Source organism: Equus quagga, chromosome 13 (assembly GCF_021613505.1).
Source record: "Equus quagga isolate Etosha38 chromosome 13, UCLA_HA_Equagga_1.0, whole genome shotgun sequence".
Classification (NCBI taxonomy): domain Eukaryota; kingdom Metazoa; phylum Chordata; class Mammalia; order Perissodactyla; family Equidae; genus Equus; species Equus quagga.
In genome coordinates, this window is record NC_060279.1 from 75,625,254 (window position 1) to 75,639,964 (window position 14,711).

At 52.9% G+C, this 14,711-nt stretch overlaps 1 protein-coding gene across 3 annotated transcripts in view; it reads left to right on the plus strand.

The window, feature by feature from the left end:
• ATP2C2 (ATPase secretory pathway Ca2+ transporting 2) overlaps window positions 1-14,711 on the plus strand; it is a 77,400-nt gene that overhangs the window by 24,755 nt on the left and 37,934 nt on the right. For all 3 annotated transcript variants that reach the window (XM_046683542.1, XM_046683543.1, XM_046683544.1), the window contains exons 4-7: window positions 5,651-5,740; window positions 6,790-6,825; window positions 6,926-6,987; window positions 10,175-10,283. In XM_046683542.1, the coding sequence (XP_046539498.1) occupies window positions 5,651-5,740; window positions 6,790-6,825; window positions 6,926-6,987; window positions 10,175-10,283 (297 nt within the window). The remainder of the gene's footprint in view (window positions 1-5,650; window positions 5,741-6,789; window positions 6,826-6,925; window positions 6,988-10,174; window positions 10,284-14,711) is intronic.

Below are 14,711 nucleotides of genomic sequence, written 5' to 3' on the forward strand. Positions count from 1 at the left end.
TACGCGATGCCCTGTTCAATTTGAATTTCAGCTGGATAAGCAAGGAAGAATTTTTTGGTATAAGTAGGTCTCAAATGTTGCATGGGACCTACTTATATTTTTTAAAAGTTCCTTGTGGATCTGAAATTGAAATTTAACTGGATGTCCTGTAGTTTATCTGCCAAACCGGAGCCCAAAGTCACATAGCAGTAAGCGGCAGGGCTGGAGAGGGACGCCACAGCTGGCTCCGGAGCCCCTGCCCTCCTTAGCCGCTGCCGTCCGGGCCAGCATGGTGCTGAATGGATGGCACACAAGTCAAACGCCTGGAAGACGTTGGAAGAGGAAAGAAAAATTTGAAATAGACGTGGCTGCAAGTTCCCGTCTAGAAGTCAACACCCCCACCACCCACCCACGACCAGTTCAGAAAGCCCCCGTTAACAGGCAGAATACCCCAGGTACCTGAAGCCATTCAGACTGCCTCAGTTTCCCTTCCCTGGCCTTCTGCACCCCCTCTCCCATCCCTCACACCTTGCTCTCCATCTCTGGCTCCCTCGCGCCCCAGGCTTCAGCTGCCTTCCTATTGGCTCAGCGCTTAAGGCTTTGTTGATTGGTCAGTTCAGAGACCAATCACAGCCCTCCTTGCAGCATCCTCAACCTCCACTCTCCTCCAGTCCCCACCCTGCTCACTGGTCCATTCTCAGCACTGGGGATGTCATTTATTGATGCCTTTTGGCTCAACAATAGGCTTCTGGGTAAGCAGGTGGCTCTGGCCAACCCAGAAACTTCCTGGAACCCCAGTGTTGGAAAGAGGCAACAGAGCCTCCTAGAAGTCGGAGTTCAGGGAAGGAGGCTGATGCAGGCTGTGGGGACATTCTCCTCCTGCAGCCCGGCCCCAGCCGGTTCTGCCCTGGCTGTCCCTCCCACTAGGACCTGCTCACCCATTCCCCTGGCTGTCCCCCTTCCCACCTCTGCCCTGCCAAAACCTCACACCAAGGGCTCTCCTCCAGCCACCAGCCAAGGCCTCTCCAGAAATGAAAACTCTTCCATTTCTAAGAGTGGGGCTCCTGCTTAATTCATCTTAACTTTGTCGCTTCAGGGATCCATCTGTGGAAATCCTTGCAGGATTGGAAGGCAGTGCCCAGCGGCCTGTTTGCCTGCCCTTGACACGTACAGAAAGTCCGTCTGCACTCACTTATCAATTCTTTACATTTGTGCAGCACCTGCTCCCTGCTGGGTGTGTGCTTCTCCTGTCTCTCCTCCAGTGACGGGGAACTCACCGCTTCACAAGGCAGCCCTTCTTCTCTATCTCAGGAGACTCACCAACAGGCCATGCTGCCCAGAATCATGAGGCAAAGGGAGATTAGAGTCATGCTGCCCGGGTTCAAATCCCACTTTCCAGCCTTGTGACTTTGAGCAAGTTATTGATCCTCCTTGAGCCTTAGTTTTCCCTGTCTAGAAAATGGGACTAATGAATACCTACTGTTCTGAGTTTTACGTAAGAAGAGGGAAGCTTAGCACGAATTAACTGCTTAGTAAAGGTTGCCCCCCTGCAATTGCGAGTCTACCGGGTGGTCCTATGGGACCACGGCAGTTAAGAGCACAGGTTTCGGAGCTGAGCTGGGCTGCAGGAATCCCTGGGCACTTCCGTTTCTTTCAGAGCCTCAGGTTGCTCGTTTGTCACAGGACTATGTAGCAGTGCCTGTGCCCTGGGGGAGGAGGGGCCCCCGAAATGATACAGGAGGAGCAGTTAGCACAGGGCGTGGGACACAGTGGGTGCTCCAGAAAGGCTGGCTGTTTTTATTGTAGGAAACATCGCCAGTGTATCCCCAGTTCCCGCACAGCAAGGTTTCGACAACCCCCTCTGCCTGTCTCCCTTCACAACCGGGGCATAGAAGGGGCCCCGCGTGCCGGGAGGGGTCTGATCATCTGTGGCCAGAGGTGCAGTGGTGCCGCGTGTGGCTTCTTCTCAGTGGCTCCCTCGCCTGTCTGCTGTGTCTCTCGGCAGCTCCCTTGGGGATGGGACAGGACAGGTGCTTGGCACTGTCTCCAGGAGTTGGCGGCAGGGGGTGGGTGATATCAGTGTCGGCCTGGAGAGCTGCTCAGGTCCAGCCTCAGGACGGAGGTGAGAGGAGACTTTAGGACTGGAATTGGGGGTGGAGGAGGGAGTTGGTCCGGGCCTGGCTAGAGACCAGCTCTCAGGGCGGCCCCGGCCAGGACTCCGTTCCCCTGAGCTGACCCTGAGCCCATGGCTGGAGGGTCCCTTGTCCAGAAACAGCCCATCGCTCCCAGAGGCTCCAGTGGGTGCAGCCCGCAGGGACGAGGGAGCTGCCCAGCCAGGGGCGGGAGAGGTGGGGGCAGGGAGCCCGGAGGCATCATCAATGTGACCTGGGCAGGAGGACACACAGCTGGGGCAGGACGGACCCCGTGCTGTTCTCCACTGTGCTGTGCGACCTTGAGCAGGAGCTCCAGCCCCACCACACCTCGGATGCCCCACCTAAGCGTGGGGCTTCACTGCTTCCTTTGTTCATTCTTTCCTTCCTTCATTCATTCCAGATAAATCCCTGATCTAGGCCCTGTGCATAGACCGGCAGCCAAACCAATTTCTGCTTTCAGGGAGACAGACAGACAGCCTGCATGTACCACAGCACCCCGTGGCTGTGGTGGGGAGAAGAGTCAGGACGAGGAGTTAGGAAGCGACAGCAGGGGGCGGCTGAGGAGGGCTGGTGGGCAGGGAGCCATTGACCCCTGCTCAGAGGAGGCGGGGTCTGAGCAGGGAGCTGCAGGACGTGAGGAGGGGAGCCATGCAGGGCTCTGGACGCAGGGCACCATAGGGGAAGGCATGCAGGGGCCTGAGGTGGGAGGGCCTGGTGCGCATGAGGCTGATGGGCATCAGGAGGTGCCAGAGCCCGGTGCATTGTGGGCATTCACTGCCTGTTCGTGCATCACCCCCTGCTTCTCACTTCCATCCAACTGGATGGGAAGTCTGTGACAGGCTCAGGGCTGAAGTAAAATCTTGTTCTTAACTCCCCTGGACTGAGGGGTTCTTCCTCTTGGTACTAGGGTGCATAGTGTCCCCCCAAAATTCATGTCCACCTGGAATGTTAGAAGATGACCTTGTTTGGAAATAAGGTCTTTGTAGATGTGATTAGTTAAGCTGAGGTCATAGTGGATTCACGTGGGCCCTAAATCCAATGACTGGGGTCCTTATAAGAAGGGAAGAGACTCAGAGACACACACAGAGAGGAGAAGGCCCTGTGACCACAGAGGCCGAGACTGGACGGATGCGTCTACGAGCCAAGGGTGGCAGCCACACTGGGAGCTGGAAGAGGCAGGAAGGATCCTCTCCAGCAGCTCCAGAGACATCATGGCCCTCTGATGCCTGGGCTTCAGACTTCTGGCCCCTGGAACTGTTGGAGAATAAGTCTCCGCTGTTTTCAGCCCCCCACGTTGTGCTCACGTGTTACAGCAGCCCCAGGCCCCTGACGTGCTCTGTGAGCCGAGCTTTTCCGCGCTCACCTTTCCTTCTTCTCTGGCTCTTTGTCCTCCCTGGATTTCCGAGGAAAGGGCGAGTCCTCCTTGGGGCGGGTGGTTTGTTTGACTGTGACTGTGAGCTCTGCCAGGTGGCCAGCTCTGCGTCCAGCCCAAGGACTCTCGGCAACCCCTCCCTCTGCAGGCTGCCCCCCACCCACCCAGCACTTTCCAGTGCTTTCAGAACCAAAACTGGGACTTCTCTCACCAAAAGGTTTCTTTTCATATTTTATTGGAGAAAATTGCAAAACTATGCATAAGTAGAATAACAGAATGACCCCCACGTAGCCATCATCTAGCTGCAATAGTTACCAACCCATTTTGACATTTGTTAGCCCCTTTCTTTCTCTACAACATTTTAAAACAAATTCTAGATGCAGAATCATTTTACCATCCATACTTGGGTACGTATCTCTACCATGGGAGGACATTTTTCTTTTTCTTTTTTTTTAGCCATAACAACAGTATTATTATCCCGCTAATACCATTAACGCTTCATTAACATCCCCAGTGCCTGGTCCAGAGCCGGTGTTCCCCACGTGCCTCAAAGACGCCTCTTTACAGCTGATTTGTTATCCTCGGGGTCTAAACACAGCCCACTTTCACTTTTGGGTGGTGTGTCCCTTCACTTGCTTTAATCTCAGCCCTTTTTCTGATCCGTGAATCCATGCCCGTGGAACAGTTTATGAGGTCCACAAAACTCACAGATGGTTTATCTACATATTGGAGACGTGATGCTTACGGAGAAGCCTCTTGCTACCTGATTAAGGTCCCACCCGGGACCTTCGATGCGGTTCCAGTTTCGTGGGGAGCTCCCCTGAGGGCCTCCCCGAGTTGACTCCCAGTGTGTCTCAGACCTGAGCCCCAGGCTCAGCAGGCCAGCTGGCTTTGGGGGGCGATTCTTGCTGAAGGTGTGATGACCCCAAGGGCCAGCTGTGGGACCGAAAGCCCTGATAGAGGGACAATTTTCTGGAACGTGGGCGGCCACAGTTCCCCCTGTCGCCTGATGTTTATCTAGTGCCTTCCGTAATCAGTCTGGTGGTACCTGTGGCCACCATGTCTTGAGCATCCACTGTATGCCCGCCACTGGGCAGGTGATTTTACTGTCATTGTCACCTCCGGTCCACACATCGGCCGAGAGAAAGCAGAGGCTTGCTGAAGTTACAGGCTTGCTCGAGGTTTCTCAGTGAGGGAACGGTGGAGGTGGAGCTAAGAAGGTGAAATGTCTTTGAGCTGCTCAGTCTTGATGATTCAAAACAGATGGTGTGGCTAACTCAGGGCTGCTGGTGAGCCGACCACAAAGCGCCCTGTCTCTCATACAGAGAAGATAAAGTACAGCATTTCTGGGGTGGGAGGCCTTAAATCCCTTCTCGCATCATACTGGCGTGATGTCTCTGATGGGCTGCTTTTTGTGGACAGCATAAATCACACATCTGATCACATTTCCCCTTTTGCCTTGGCTGCTGGGAAGCTCTGGGCCAAATGTGCAGCCCCATTTTAGACACCCATGACCTGCTTGTTGATATTTTAACTCTCACCCTGATCCTGATCTTTGGCCTACTGTCTCTGATCCTGTTTTTATGTGTTTGTGTTTATGCTTCCTTTCAGTTGTCTGTAACAATCGAAATGTATGTGTGAAACGAGGAGGCAGATACATAGAATGATAAAGTAGAAATCCTTTGGGGAAGTTTCTGGAGCACCTGTTCTCAAGAGGGACATCTCCGGAGCCCCCAGAGGCAGTTACAGGAGCAGATGGGTGTGATTGGGACACAGAGGATTGGGGGACTGGTGTGGCGGGAGGGGACCCTTAGCTGTGCTGGACCAGGGCTGGCATCCTACCAGAGGGGACAGCTTGTGACCTGGAGCCTCATGGAGATGTGGCTAGGTGAGACCAAGAATTCAACAGCAGGACCAGGACCAGTGTCCGGACAGGGGCAGTGTCAGGGAAACTGCAGCAGTGGGATTTCAGGTGGATGAGAACCGCTGGATGGCAGTGGCCCTCCTCCCCTCCCCTCGGGTCACTGCAGCATGGGCCTGGCCGCCTGGCCTTGAGGAAGAGCTGACACTGCCGTGCGGTCAGAAGCTGGGTCGCCCATCTTTGTGAGGTTAGGAAAGAACCTAGTGGCCTGTTTCTGTCTTTCAGTTTAAGAACCCGCTGATCATGCTGCTACTGGCCTCCGCCCTGGTGAGCATCCTCACGAAGGAGTACGAGGACGCCATCAGCATCGCCTTGGTGAGTGCGCGGGATGGCGCGTGTGGACAGCACCTGGCTCCCAGACCTGCCGTCAAGGGGCCCACTGAGTCTCTGCTTCTTCTTGTTGTGCGAGGAAAAAAGAGTTTGGCTGTAGAGGAAAAAAATAGAAAAGACGGCAGCAGAAGAAAGGAAAGCAAATCCTCCTGCTTCTGCATCCCCACGTGGGGGGGTCCTGGTTTATGTGGCTGACGCTCTCTTGGAGACACTAGCCCTCCACTCGGTCCTGGCCGTGTGTGGACGACAAAGAAGAATCGCTGGTAATCCTTTACCCAGAGAGAACCGCGGAGCACCTTTCTTTAAAAACATTTTTCTTATTTAGGTGAAAAGCACATAAGAAAGTGGCCATTTTAAAGTGATCAATTCAGTGGCATTTAGTACATTCACAAATCTAGTTCCAAAATATTTTCATCACCCTAAAGGGAAGCCCCGTATCCATTAAACAGTCGCTCCCCCTGCCCCCTGGCATCCGCCGATCCCTCTCTGTCTGGTGGGTTTGCCCGTTCTGGGTATTTTGTATAAATGGAATCATACGCTGTGTGACCTTTTATATCTGGCTTCTCCTGGAACCTCTGGATGGCTGTCACTCCTGCCTCCGTCCGTCTGTCCTGTGCTCCTTACAGTACAAACCAGGCCCATTCCATGTGATGGGACGCGCTGCCTCTGTTTAAAAGGCTGAGGTTAGACCCACATCTCGTGATGTGGAATGATGTTTACAGCATGTTGTTGGGTGGAAAAGGCAGTTTATAAAAGAATATATCTGTATTTTATTATCCTGTGTTGTTAGAGTGTCTATGTAGAAAAATCTAGAAGGGCACCCCAAAATGTGAACCTCTAGGTGGTAGAATTTGGGGTGATTTTTCTGCTCTCCTTTTGGCTTGTCTGTTTTCTAAATTTCTGCACAGTGCACTTACTTGGCAAGAAGAAACGGAATATGTTTTGAAAAACGATTCCCTCTCCTCGCCTCCCGTGGGTCCCCTCACTCGCTCGCTGGGCAGCTGGGTGCTAACGTGCCTCCCTTTGCCCCGCAGGCCGTGCTGATCGTGGTGACCGTGGCCTTCATCCAGGTGTGTATTTCCTGAGGTCCCCGCTGGGGTGACCCGGGCATGGCGGGAGCTCTGTGGGGTTCCCACCCTTGAACTGCATGTTCCATGTGCTTCCTGCCAGGAGTACAGGTCGGAGAAGTCTCTGGAAGAGCTGACCAAGCTGGTTCCCCCCGAATGTCACTGGTAAGTCGGAGACCCCCTGGGGCTTTGGTTCACTGGCGTCGCTGGCGGGCTTGTGAGCTTGGCGAGATTTGTGTCCTTTGTAGTGTGATCTGGGAAAACCAGGTCTTCCCGGGGTTAGGAGAGCTGGTCTCCGCCCTGGCCATGGATGACTGTGTGTCCCCGGGCATGTCACTCGACCTCTCTGGGCCTCAATTCTGTCATTAGTGTCTAATCAGGGTGCCTCGCCTGGGGGCCACAGCTGGCAGGAATGGCTTGGGAAGAGGGTGGCCCATGAAACCTGGGATACAGCGTGCAAACCTGCGTGCACTGTTCCTCGGGAGAGGGTGCAGAGGTTCCCCTGGCCTCCCCAAGGGTGGATTCAGCTGAGGGTGAGATGCGGGGCTTTAACAAGCCGAGGCACCAGAACGCTGGGGTGGAGGTGGGACCAGGGAGGATGAGCTCCAGGCATTTGAGCAGCAGCCCACCAGCCTCCTTCCTACCTGACATTCCCGTGTGGCTGTTTGTTATCACGCAGCCCTCACCAAAGACGTTTAAAAAGCAAAAAGAAAAGGCAAAAATGTCTGCCGACACCTCACAGGCATTTCTGCTTGGCGCAGTGCTGTGCCATAGAACTTTCTGGAATGTTCTGTAATCTACGCAGTCCAGTCTGGCATCGCTAGTCACATATGGCTACTGAGGTCTTCAAAGGTGCCTGGGGTGACAGGGACTGAATTCATTTTTTATTTAATTTGAATGTAAGTAGCCGCGTGGGCTAGCGGCTGCCAGATGGGACCGCTCGGGCTTCGGGCGTCTGCGAGGGCTGCTGCCATTGGAGCAGGAAGCCACAGGCACAGAAGGGATGATGGGTTAGGCCCGGCTTTTTCTTGATTTAATTTTTAATATACCAGTAAGTCATACGTTTATTCTCCTTGTGAAAATGAAATGATTTCAGAAAAGGCCAAAATCTTTGCCCTCGCCCCTCCTAGGGTTGGTTGAGTTCATTTCAGGGTCACGTGTCTTTCTCAAAGATGCCCTGCTGCTCCAAAGAAAGTCAGGAGAGGGTCCCATGAGTGGAGGTGCTCTGGAGGGAACTAAACGTACGGTAACTATTTTCTGGAGGATAATTCTTGGGGAAGAAGCTGCGCATATATTTGGGTAAATATGGCACCAGTGAGCCTCAGGGCTGGGGGATAGAAAGATATAGTGAGAGGGAGTCCTGCCTCTCAAGGAATCGGCAGCAAGTTGTGTGTGTGTGTGTGTGCGCGCGCATGTGTGTGTATATAACACAAGGCAGAGAATAATGAATAACAAAATAGAGACAAAAAGAGGACAGTGTGGAAGCCTGAGAGAGGATGAGTCAATTCTAGAAGGTTCGTTGGAGGCAGTAAGGACATCTGGGCAAACAAGGCCGTCAGAAATCCAGGCGTGTGATGCTAGGTAATCGTAGGAGCAAACGAAAGCACACATGGTTTACGTGGTTTGATGATCTGATCGTAAGTTTACATACCAAGTCGTGGCCTTTCGGGAGAGTAGTGTGCATCACTGATGTCCCCAGAAGTCACTTGTAAAAGGCGAGTTTCTTTTCAAGAACAGTGGTGGCAGGCAGCCTGGTAGAGTTGAAATAGCGTTGGAGACGTACGGCCGCACCCTCTGAGGCTCTGAGACCTGTCTTACAAAGTGGGAGAAACGCCTTTTGCACAGCCCCTTCCTGCACCCCTCCATCCTTCATGCAGTCGTAAAATATTTCTTGAGCACCTACGGCATGCCGGGAGCAATAGGGCCGGGGTTACACCTGTGAGCAAGATGGGAAGGCCTTGGCCTTCGGGTGCTCACATTTCCACCAGGGCAGTCAGGTAATAAAGTGAAGGAACGAGACGATTTTGGAGTGCGGCACGTGCGTTAAAGTCGAAAGACCCAGAAATCTCAAAGCCACATGAAAGTCAAAACAAACAGAAACCTCCCAGAGATGCTATATTGACTGATGGAGGAGTGGAAACAGCTTTCCACAGCTGGTGATCAGGCTGCCCTGGTCTGCTGCTTAAGGAGAAGCTGACGTTTAAGTTGAGGCCTGAGAAAGAGACGGAGCCAGCCATGGGAAGAGCTGAGAAAACAGTAGGTGTCTATCTCATAGGTGCTCTTGGCTACGAGGAACAGAAAATTCAGCTGCACAAACCACAAGGAAATTGTGTTATCTCATGGCAAAGGATCTAAGGTAGAGGGACAAAGGGGTTAGTTAATTTAAGATGGCATCGAGGACTTGTTCCTTTTATTTCTTTACTCTCCCATCCCCAGCTTATTGGCTTTGTTCTCTGGCTGGCTCCCCTCCTGTTCCCAAGATGGCTGCCACAGCTCCAGGCATCACAGCCAGACATGAAAAGGTCCAACAGAAAGAGAGGCCATCCGTGTGTGTATGTGTGTTTACAGAGTGAGGAAACCTTTCTCAGGAGCCCCCAGCAAGTGTCCACTCATGTCTCCCAGGCCAGGATTGCAGAATGTGCCTGTGCCTAAGCCAGTCATGGGCAGGGGCTGCGTTCACCATGATAGTCTCAGCCTATCATGACCCACCCCCTGGAGCACACATGTGGGGAGAAGGGTGAAGACCTGAACAGGATCAAATTCTGTTAACAAGGAAGAGGGGAATGTCTGCGCCAGGATTAAGGTCGGCAAAGACCTTGAGACTAGAAAGATCTGGGTGTGTTCAACGGCTGGACAGTGTGAGGGTGGGGGAGCGGCAGGAGGTGGGGGAGGAGGCAGCCCGGGCTAGAGGGCCTTTGCAGGGCCTGTGGGTTTGATTCTAAGGTCATCAGAAAGTCCCCGAATTCTCCAGATGGTCCCTGTGCACCAGAGTGGTGTGTTCTCTGACGACAGAAGTGCCGCCAGCTGCCAGCTCCATTGAAGGAGCTTTAGAGCCGCTGACTTAGACCTGCAGAAGCTTCTGGAGGCCACGTGGCCCAGCTTCGTTTCCAGACAGCATAAACTGCAGTAGTCCCATTTTTCGGATGAGGCCCAGGGTCCGCCAGAAGCCACACACTTTCCCAAAAGTCTTTTAGGATGCGTGAATTTAAAAAATAATAAAACCCAAAAGGCACAAGTGTTTGTCCATAACCGAAAGAGAAAGTGTGCTTCTATTATCTTTGCTCAGATTTCCCCGAGTGTGTAAAAATGGGTGTCAACGGGGCGCTCTTGCTTTTTGGCGTTTCCACTGCAGCATCCGAGAAGGGAGGCTCCAGCACCTGCTCGCCAGAGACCTGGTTCCCGGAGACATCGTGTCTCTCTCCGTCGGAGACCGCATCCCCGCAGACATCCGGCTCACGGAGGTGAGGGCCCCGAGCCCGCTCGGCGGGCGTGCAGACCCTGAGCTTATGGAGGCAGGCGTTCCCCTGCTCACACCCATCCACGCACAGACACGCACACAAGCAAGTCAGGAAGTTAGCAAACAAGCTCATTTTAAGCGCAAAGCCCCTCAAATCGTATTTCACAGATTTTTTTATTCTCATTTTAAGTATAAGCCTGACAAATTTTGGTTACGTGATTTTCCTAGTTTACAGCAGACTACAGCAGCGAATTAAGCCAGGGTGGGGCTGAGGAAGGAGGCAAGAGTTCCTTCTAGAAGCGGCTACACTGATGTCAGAAAGAAACAATATCAGACTTTAATAACGAGGAGGGAAACAGAACAATAAAGACATAAAACGTAGCACAATCTCTTGCAGTAGCCCCGTGGGGAGATGTTGGGTATGGGGCAAGCTGTTTCCCCAAGCTTTGTGGGTGTCAGGGTGCCCCAACCTCACAGAACAATACAGGGGCTCTCCCAGATAATCCTGGGTTCTCAGGAAAGGGTGACGTTAAGTTCAGAGGGATCTGTGGAGAGTAATCTGTTTTATCATTCCTTCCAAGAATGCTTAAGAATTGTTCAAAGGCTTTAGTGATAAAGGATTAATCACAGGTTATCTACCGAGCCATTTATTTATCAGTAGCATGCTGCTAAAAGGGTGGCCTGGGCGCCTGGGCGTGGAGGCGTGGAGAGAGGCAAAGAGGCTGGGAGCCAACCCCAGGACCTGTGTTTATAACATTCTTAGCCAGTCGTCGAAGCAGAGTCAGGGCCAGAGGGACGGGGGCCAGAGGGATGGCTGGAAAACCCCTCTGCCCCCGGCTGTCGGTCTCCAGGTGGGGCAGGGACCAGGGTGAGCAGAGACGGCGCTGGCTCTCAGGGTCTCTGCTGCCCCTTAGTGCCAGAATGGCTTCCTCCCCATCTGCTCCTCCCTGCACCAGCGTTCAGGGTCCGACTCCATGTCTGGGGCGTGTGGGTCCCATTAGAGGAACCATTGTCCAGTGGCCAAAGCCCACCCGTGGGAACGGCTGGGGAAGCCAGTCAGACATTGTCCACTTCTCTGCCTCCCAAGGTGGGGGAGCCCCCAGGTCCAGGGCTGGGTCCAGATGCTGGGCCGCCAATCAGAGGACACACATCCGTGGGGTCAGTTGGTCAGTGCCGTGGGCTGGGCACTAGCCTGGGTTTGAGCCCGGGGCCTATCATTCACAAAGTGAAGCAAGCTGCCCAGCCTCTCTGTGTTTCCTCCTCTGTCAAATGGGGAACGATAGTGCCCACAGGGTGGTTGTAAGAATTAAATGGCTTCATAGAGGCAAAGTGCTCAGAACAGTGCCTGGCCGGGGGAGTGAGGGGCGTGTGTGGGAAGTCAGGGGGCCCTGGGTTTCACGTCCCCGCCCTGCCTCTCCCAGGGTGTGACTTTGAGGAGGGGATTGGCCTCACCGAGCCTCAGTTTCCTCATCTATCAAAGGGGAACGTTCATTTCCACCTCAGGGGGCTCCTGTGAAGATTAACCCAGCCGAGACCTGTGTCAGGCTGACACGCTCCCCGATGCGGGTCAGCGGTCAGTAACTATTAGCAGCCGACGTGAGCGCGGGTCATTACCAGTCTCCCTAAGGGTTCTTTGAGATAATTTTTAAACCCCAGATATCTCCCTTACTACTTCAGCTGGCCTCCTTCCTGCCCTGCTGACTTGAACTCACATGGTGCCTGGTTATTGACTCTGCAAAGGGTTTTCTCCAACGCGACCAGCACGAACCCTCCAGCTCTCCTTTTTGGTATTTTGCCACTCCACGGAACAATCGATAGCTTTGTTTATTCACAGGGGGTATTTTTATCAGCTATTAAGCTCTGAGGTCCCGGAGAGCTGTATATACATTTTAAAGCATTAGGTCCAGGAAACAGTAGGTTCAAGAAATTTCCTGAAGTTAAGTGACCCACGTGCTGGCCCTTTTTGCATCGGGTATGGGGGTCACAAAGCATCTTCTCTTCCTGGAGTTGAAGGCCAAGGCCTTGGTGACAGGCAGACGTGGGACTGCAGCCAAGTGGGGCCACTGCCCTTTCTTTCCCACCGTTTTGAAAATGCAGAGGGAGCTGTCAGGACTCCCTGTCAGCTTTACCCTCGAGGCAGGAGACTGGGGGGTGAGGAGCAGAGGTGATGGGGCCACTCAGGAGCCCTCAACTGTACCCGGTCTTCAGGCTGAGCCACCTCCTGGGTGACCTCTGGCGTTGTGCGGCTTCTGTGCGCCGACTCTATTTTTGGCCACTGGCTCCCTCGCCTGACATGGTGCTGGGAGGTCACCAGAAGACGCCCATACACACACACACACAACCAGCTGCTGCTTCGTGGTCCAGACACCCCCCTTAATCTCTATCCCCCTTGATTTTTCTCATGTGAAGAGAACTAATATGTACATAGGAAAAAGCTGGGTCTGCGCTGACCACGGATAAAAAACGCCTCGTCTCATCTCCCAACGCCCTTAAGAGAATGGTGCCCCCATTTTTCAACAAGGGCGCAGAGCTTGGAGAGATGGAGCCCCCCGGAGGTCACAGGCGGGCCGCGGGGAGGGGGATTTTGGCCGCCCGGCTGCCGGGCCGCATCCTTCGCCGCACGCTGTGTCTTTGCGTGTGGCTCGCAGGGCTGGCTTCCTGGCGCTGGCCCTCCCGCTGGGTTTGCTCGGTGTGTCCAGTCCCTCCAGCTGCTGTAACACATTACTACAGACGAAGCGGCTTAAACAACACACATGTAGCATCTCATAGTCTGGAGTCAGAATGAAAATCCGTTTCCCTGGGTGGAAATCAAGGTGCTGGCCGGGCCTCCCTCCTGGCAGAGGCTCCGGGGAGAATCCGCTCCTTGCCCTTTCCAGCTTCTGGAGGCTGCCCATGCTCCTTGGCTTGCGGTCCCAGTCACTCCACCCGCGGCTTCTATCATCGCATTTCTCTCTCAGACACCTCTCTGACCCTCCTCTTTTAAGGACCCTGGTGATGACATTTAGGGCCCACCTAGATCACCCAGGACAATCTCCCCACCTCAGGGCCCTTAATTCATCACGGCTGCAGAGTCCCTCTTGCCATGACGGGAAACATATCCACAGGTGCCAAGGATTAGGACGTCGGTGTCTTTGGGGCATGGAATGGGGGGCTACTATTCTCCCCACCACACTGAGGCCTCCTTGAAGCCACTCTCCCCCCCCTTCCCGCCCCAAGGCCCCCCCCCCCCCCCATATCCCCATTGCTCATTCATTCAACAAATATTTCTTAAGCACCTGCTGTGTGCCAGAACCTGTGCTGGGTGCTGAGGAGACAGTGGTCCCTGCGCTTGTGGGCTTATAGCCTGAGTGACGGACAGACCACGTTTACTCATGACAGGCAACTGTTCGACGACTGCTGGGGAAAGGACAGGGAATTCTGGATTTCCCAAACAGGGCTTGCCTAGCCCAATGCAGTCACAGAGGGCTTCCTGGAGGCAGTGGCTTTTGAGCTGATCTGGAATGGACATGAATCAGCTGTTCTAGGCAGAGGAGGCCCAAGCTGCGTGCCTAGCCCTGACTTAGAGACCAGACACGTTGCTGCTTTCTTTTTTAGAGCCATTTTAACTTTACAGAAGGACTAATAAGGTAGTAGTATGGAGGGGCCCATACGTCCCAAACCCATTTGCTCTATTGTTAAAATTCGTATATCAGTGTGGGACATTTGTTATAACGAATGAACCAATAATGGTCCATTATTCTTTTTTTTTTATTGAGTTATTGATAGGTTACAATCTTGTGAAGTTTCAATTGTACATTAATGTTTGTCAGTCATGTTGTAGGTGCACCACTTCACCCTTTGTGCCCATCCCCCACCCCACCTTTCCCCTGGTATCCACTAAACTGTTCTTAGTCCATAATTTTAAATTCCTCATATGAGTGGAGTCATACACAGATTATCCTTCTCTCGCTGGCTTATTTCACTTAACATAATTCCCTCAAGGTCCATCCATGTCATTGCAAATGGAATGATTTTGTTCTGTTTTGCAGCTGAATAGTATTCTATTGTATATATGTACCACATCTTCTTTATCCATTCGTCTGTTGCTGGACACTTAGGTTGCTTCCATGTCTTGGCTATTGTAAACAGTGCTGCAATAAACATTGGGGTGCATAGGGCTTTTGGGATTGCTGACTTCAAGCTCTTTGGATAAATACCCAGTAGTGGGATGGCTGGATCGTATGGTAGTTCTATTTTTAATTTTTTGAGGAACCTCCATACTGTTTTCCATAGTGGCTACACCAGTTTGTATTCCCACCAGCAGTGTATGAGGGTTCTTTTTTTCTCCGCAACCTCTCCAACATTTGTTGCTGTTAGTTTTAGATATTTTTGTCATTCTAATGGGTGTAAGGTGATATCTTAGTGTAGTTTTGATTTGCATTTCCCTGATGAT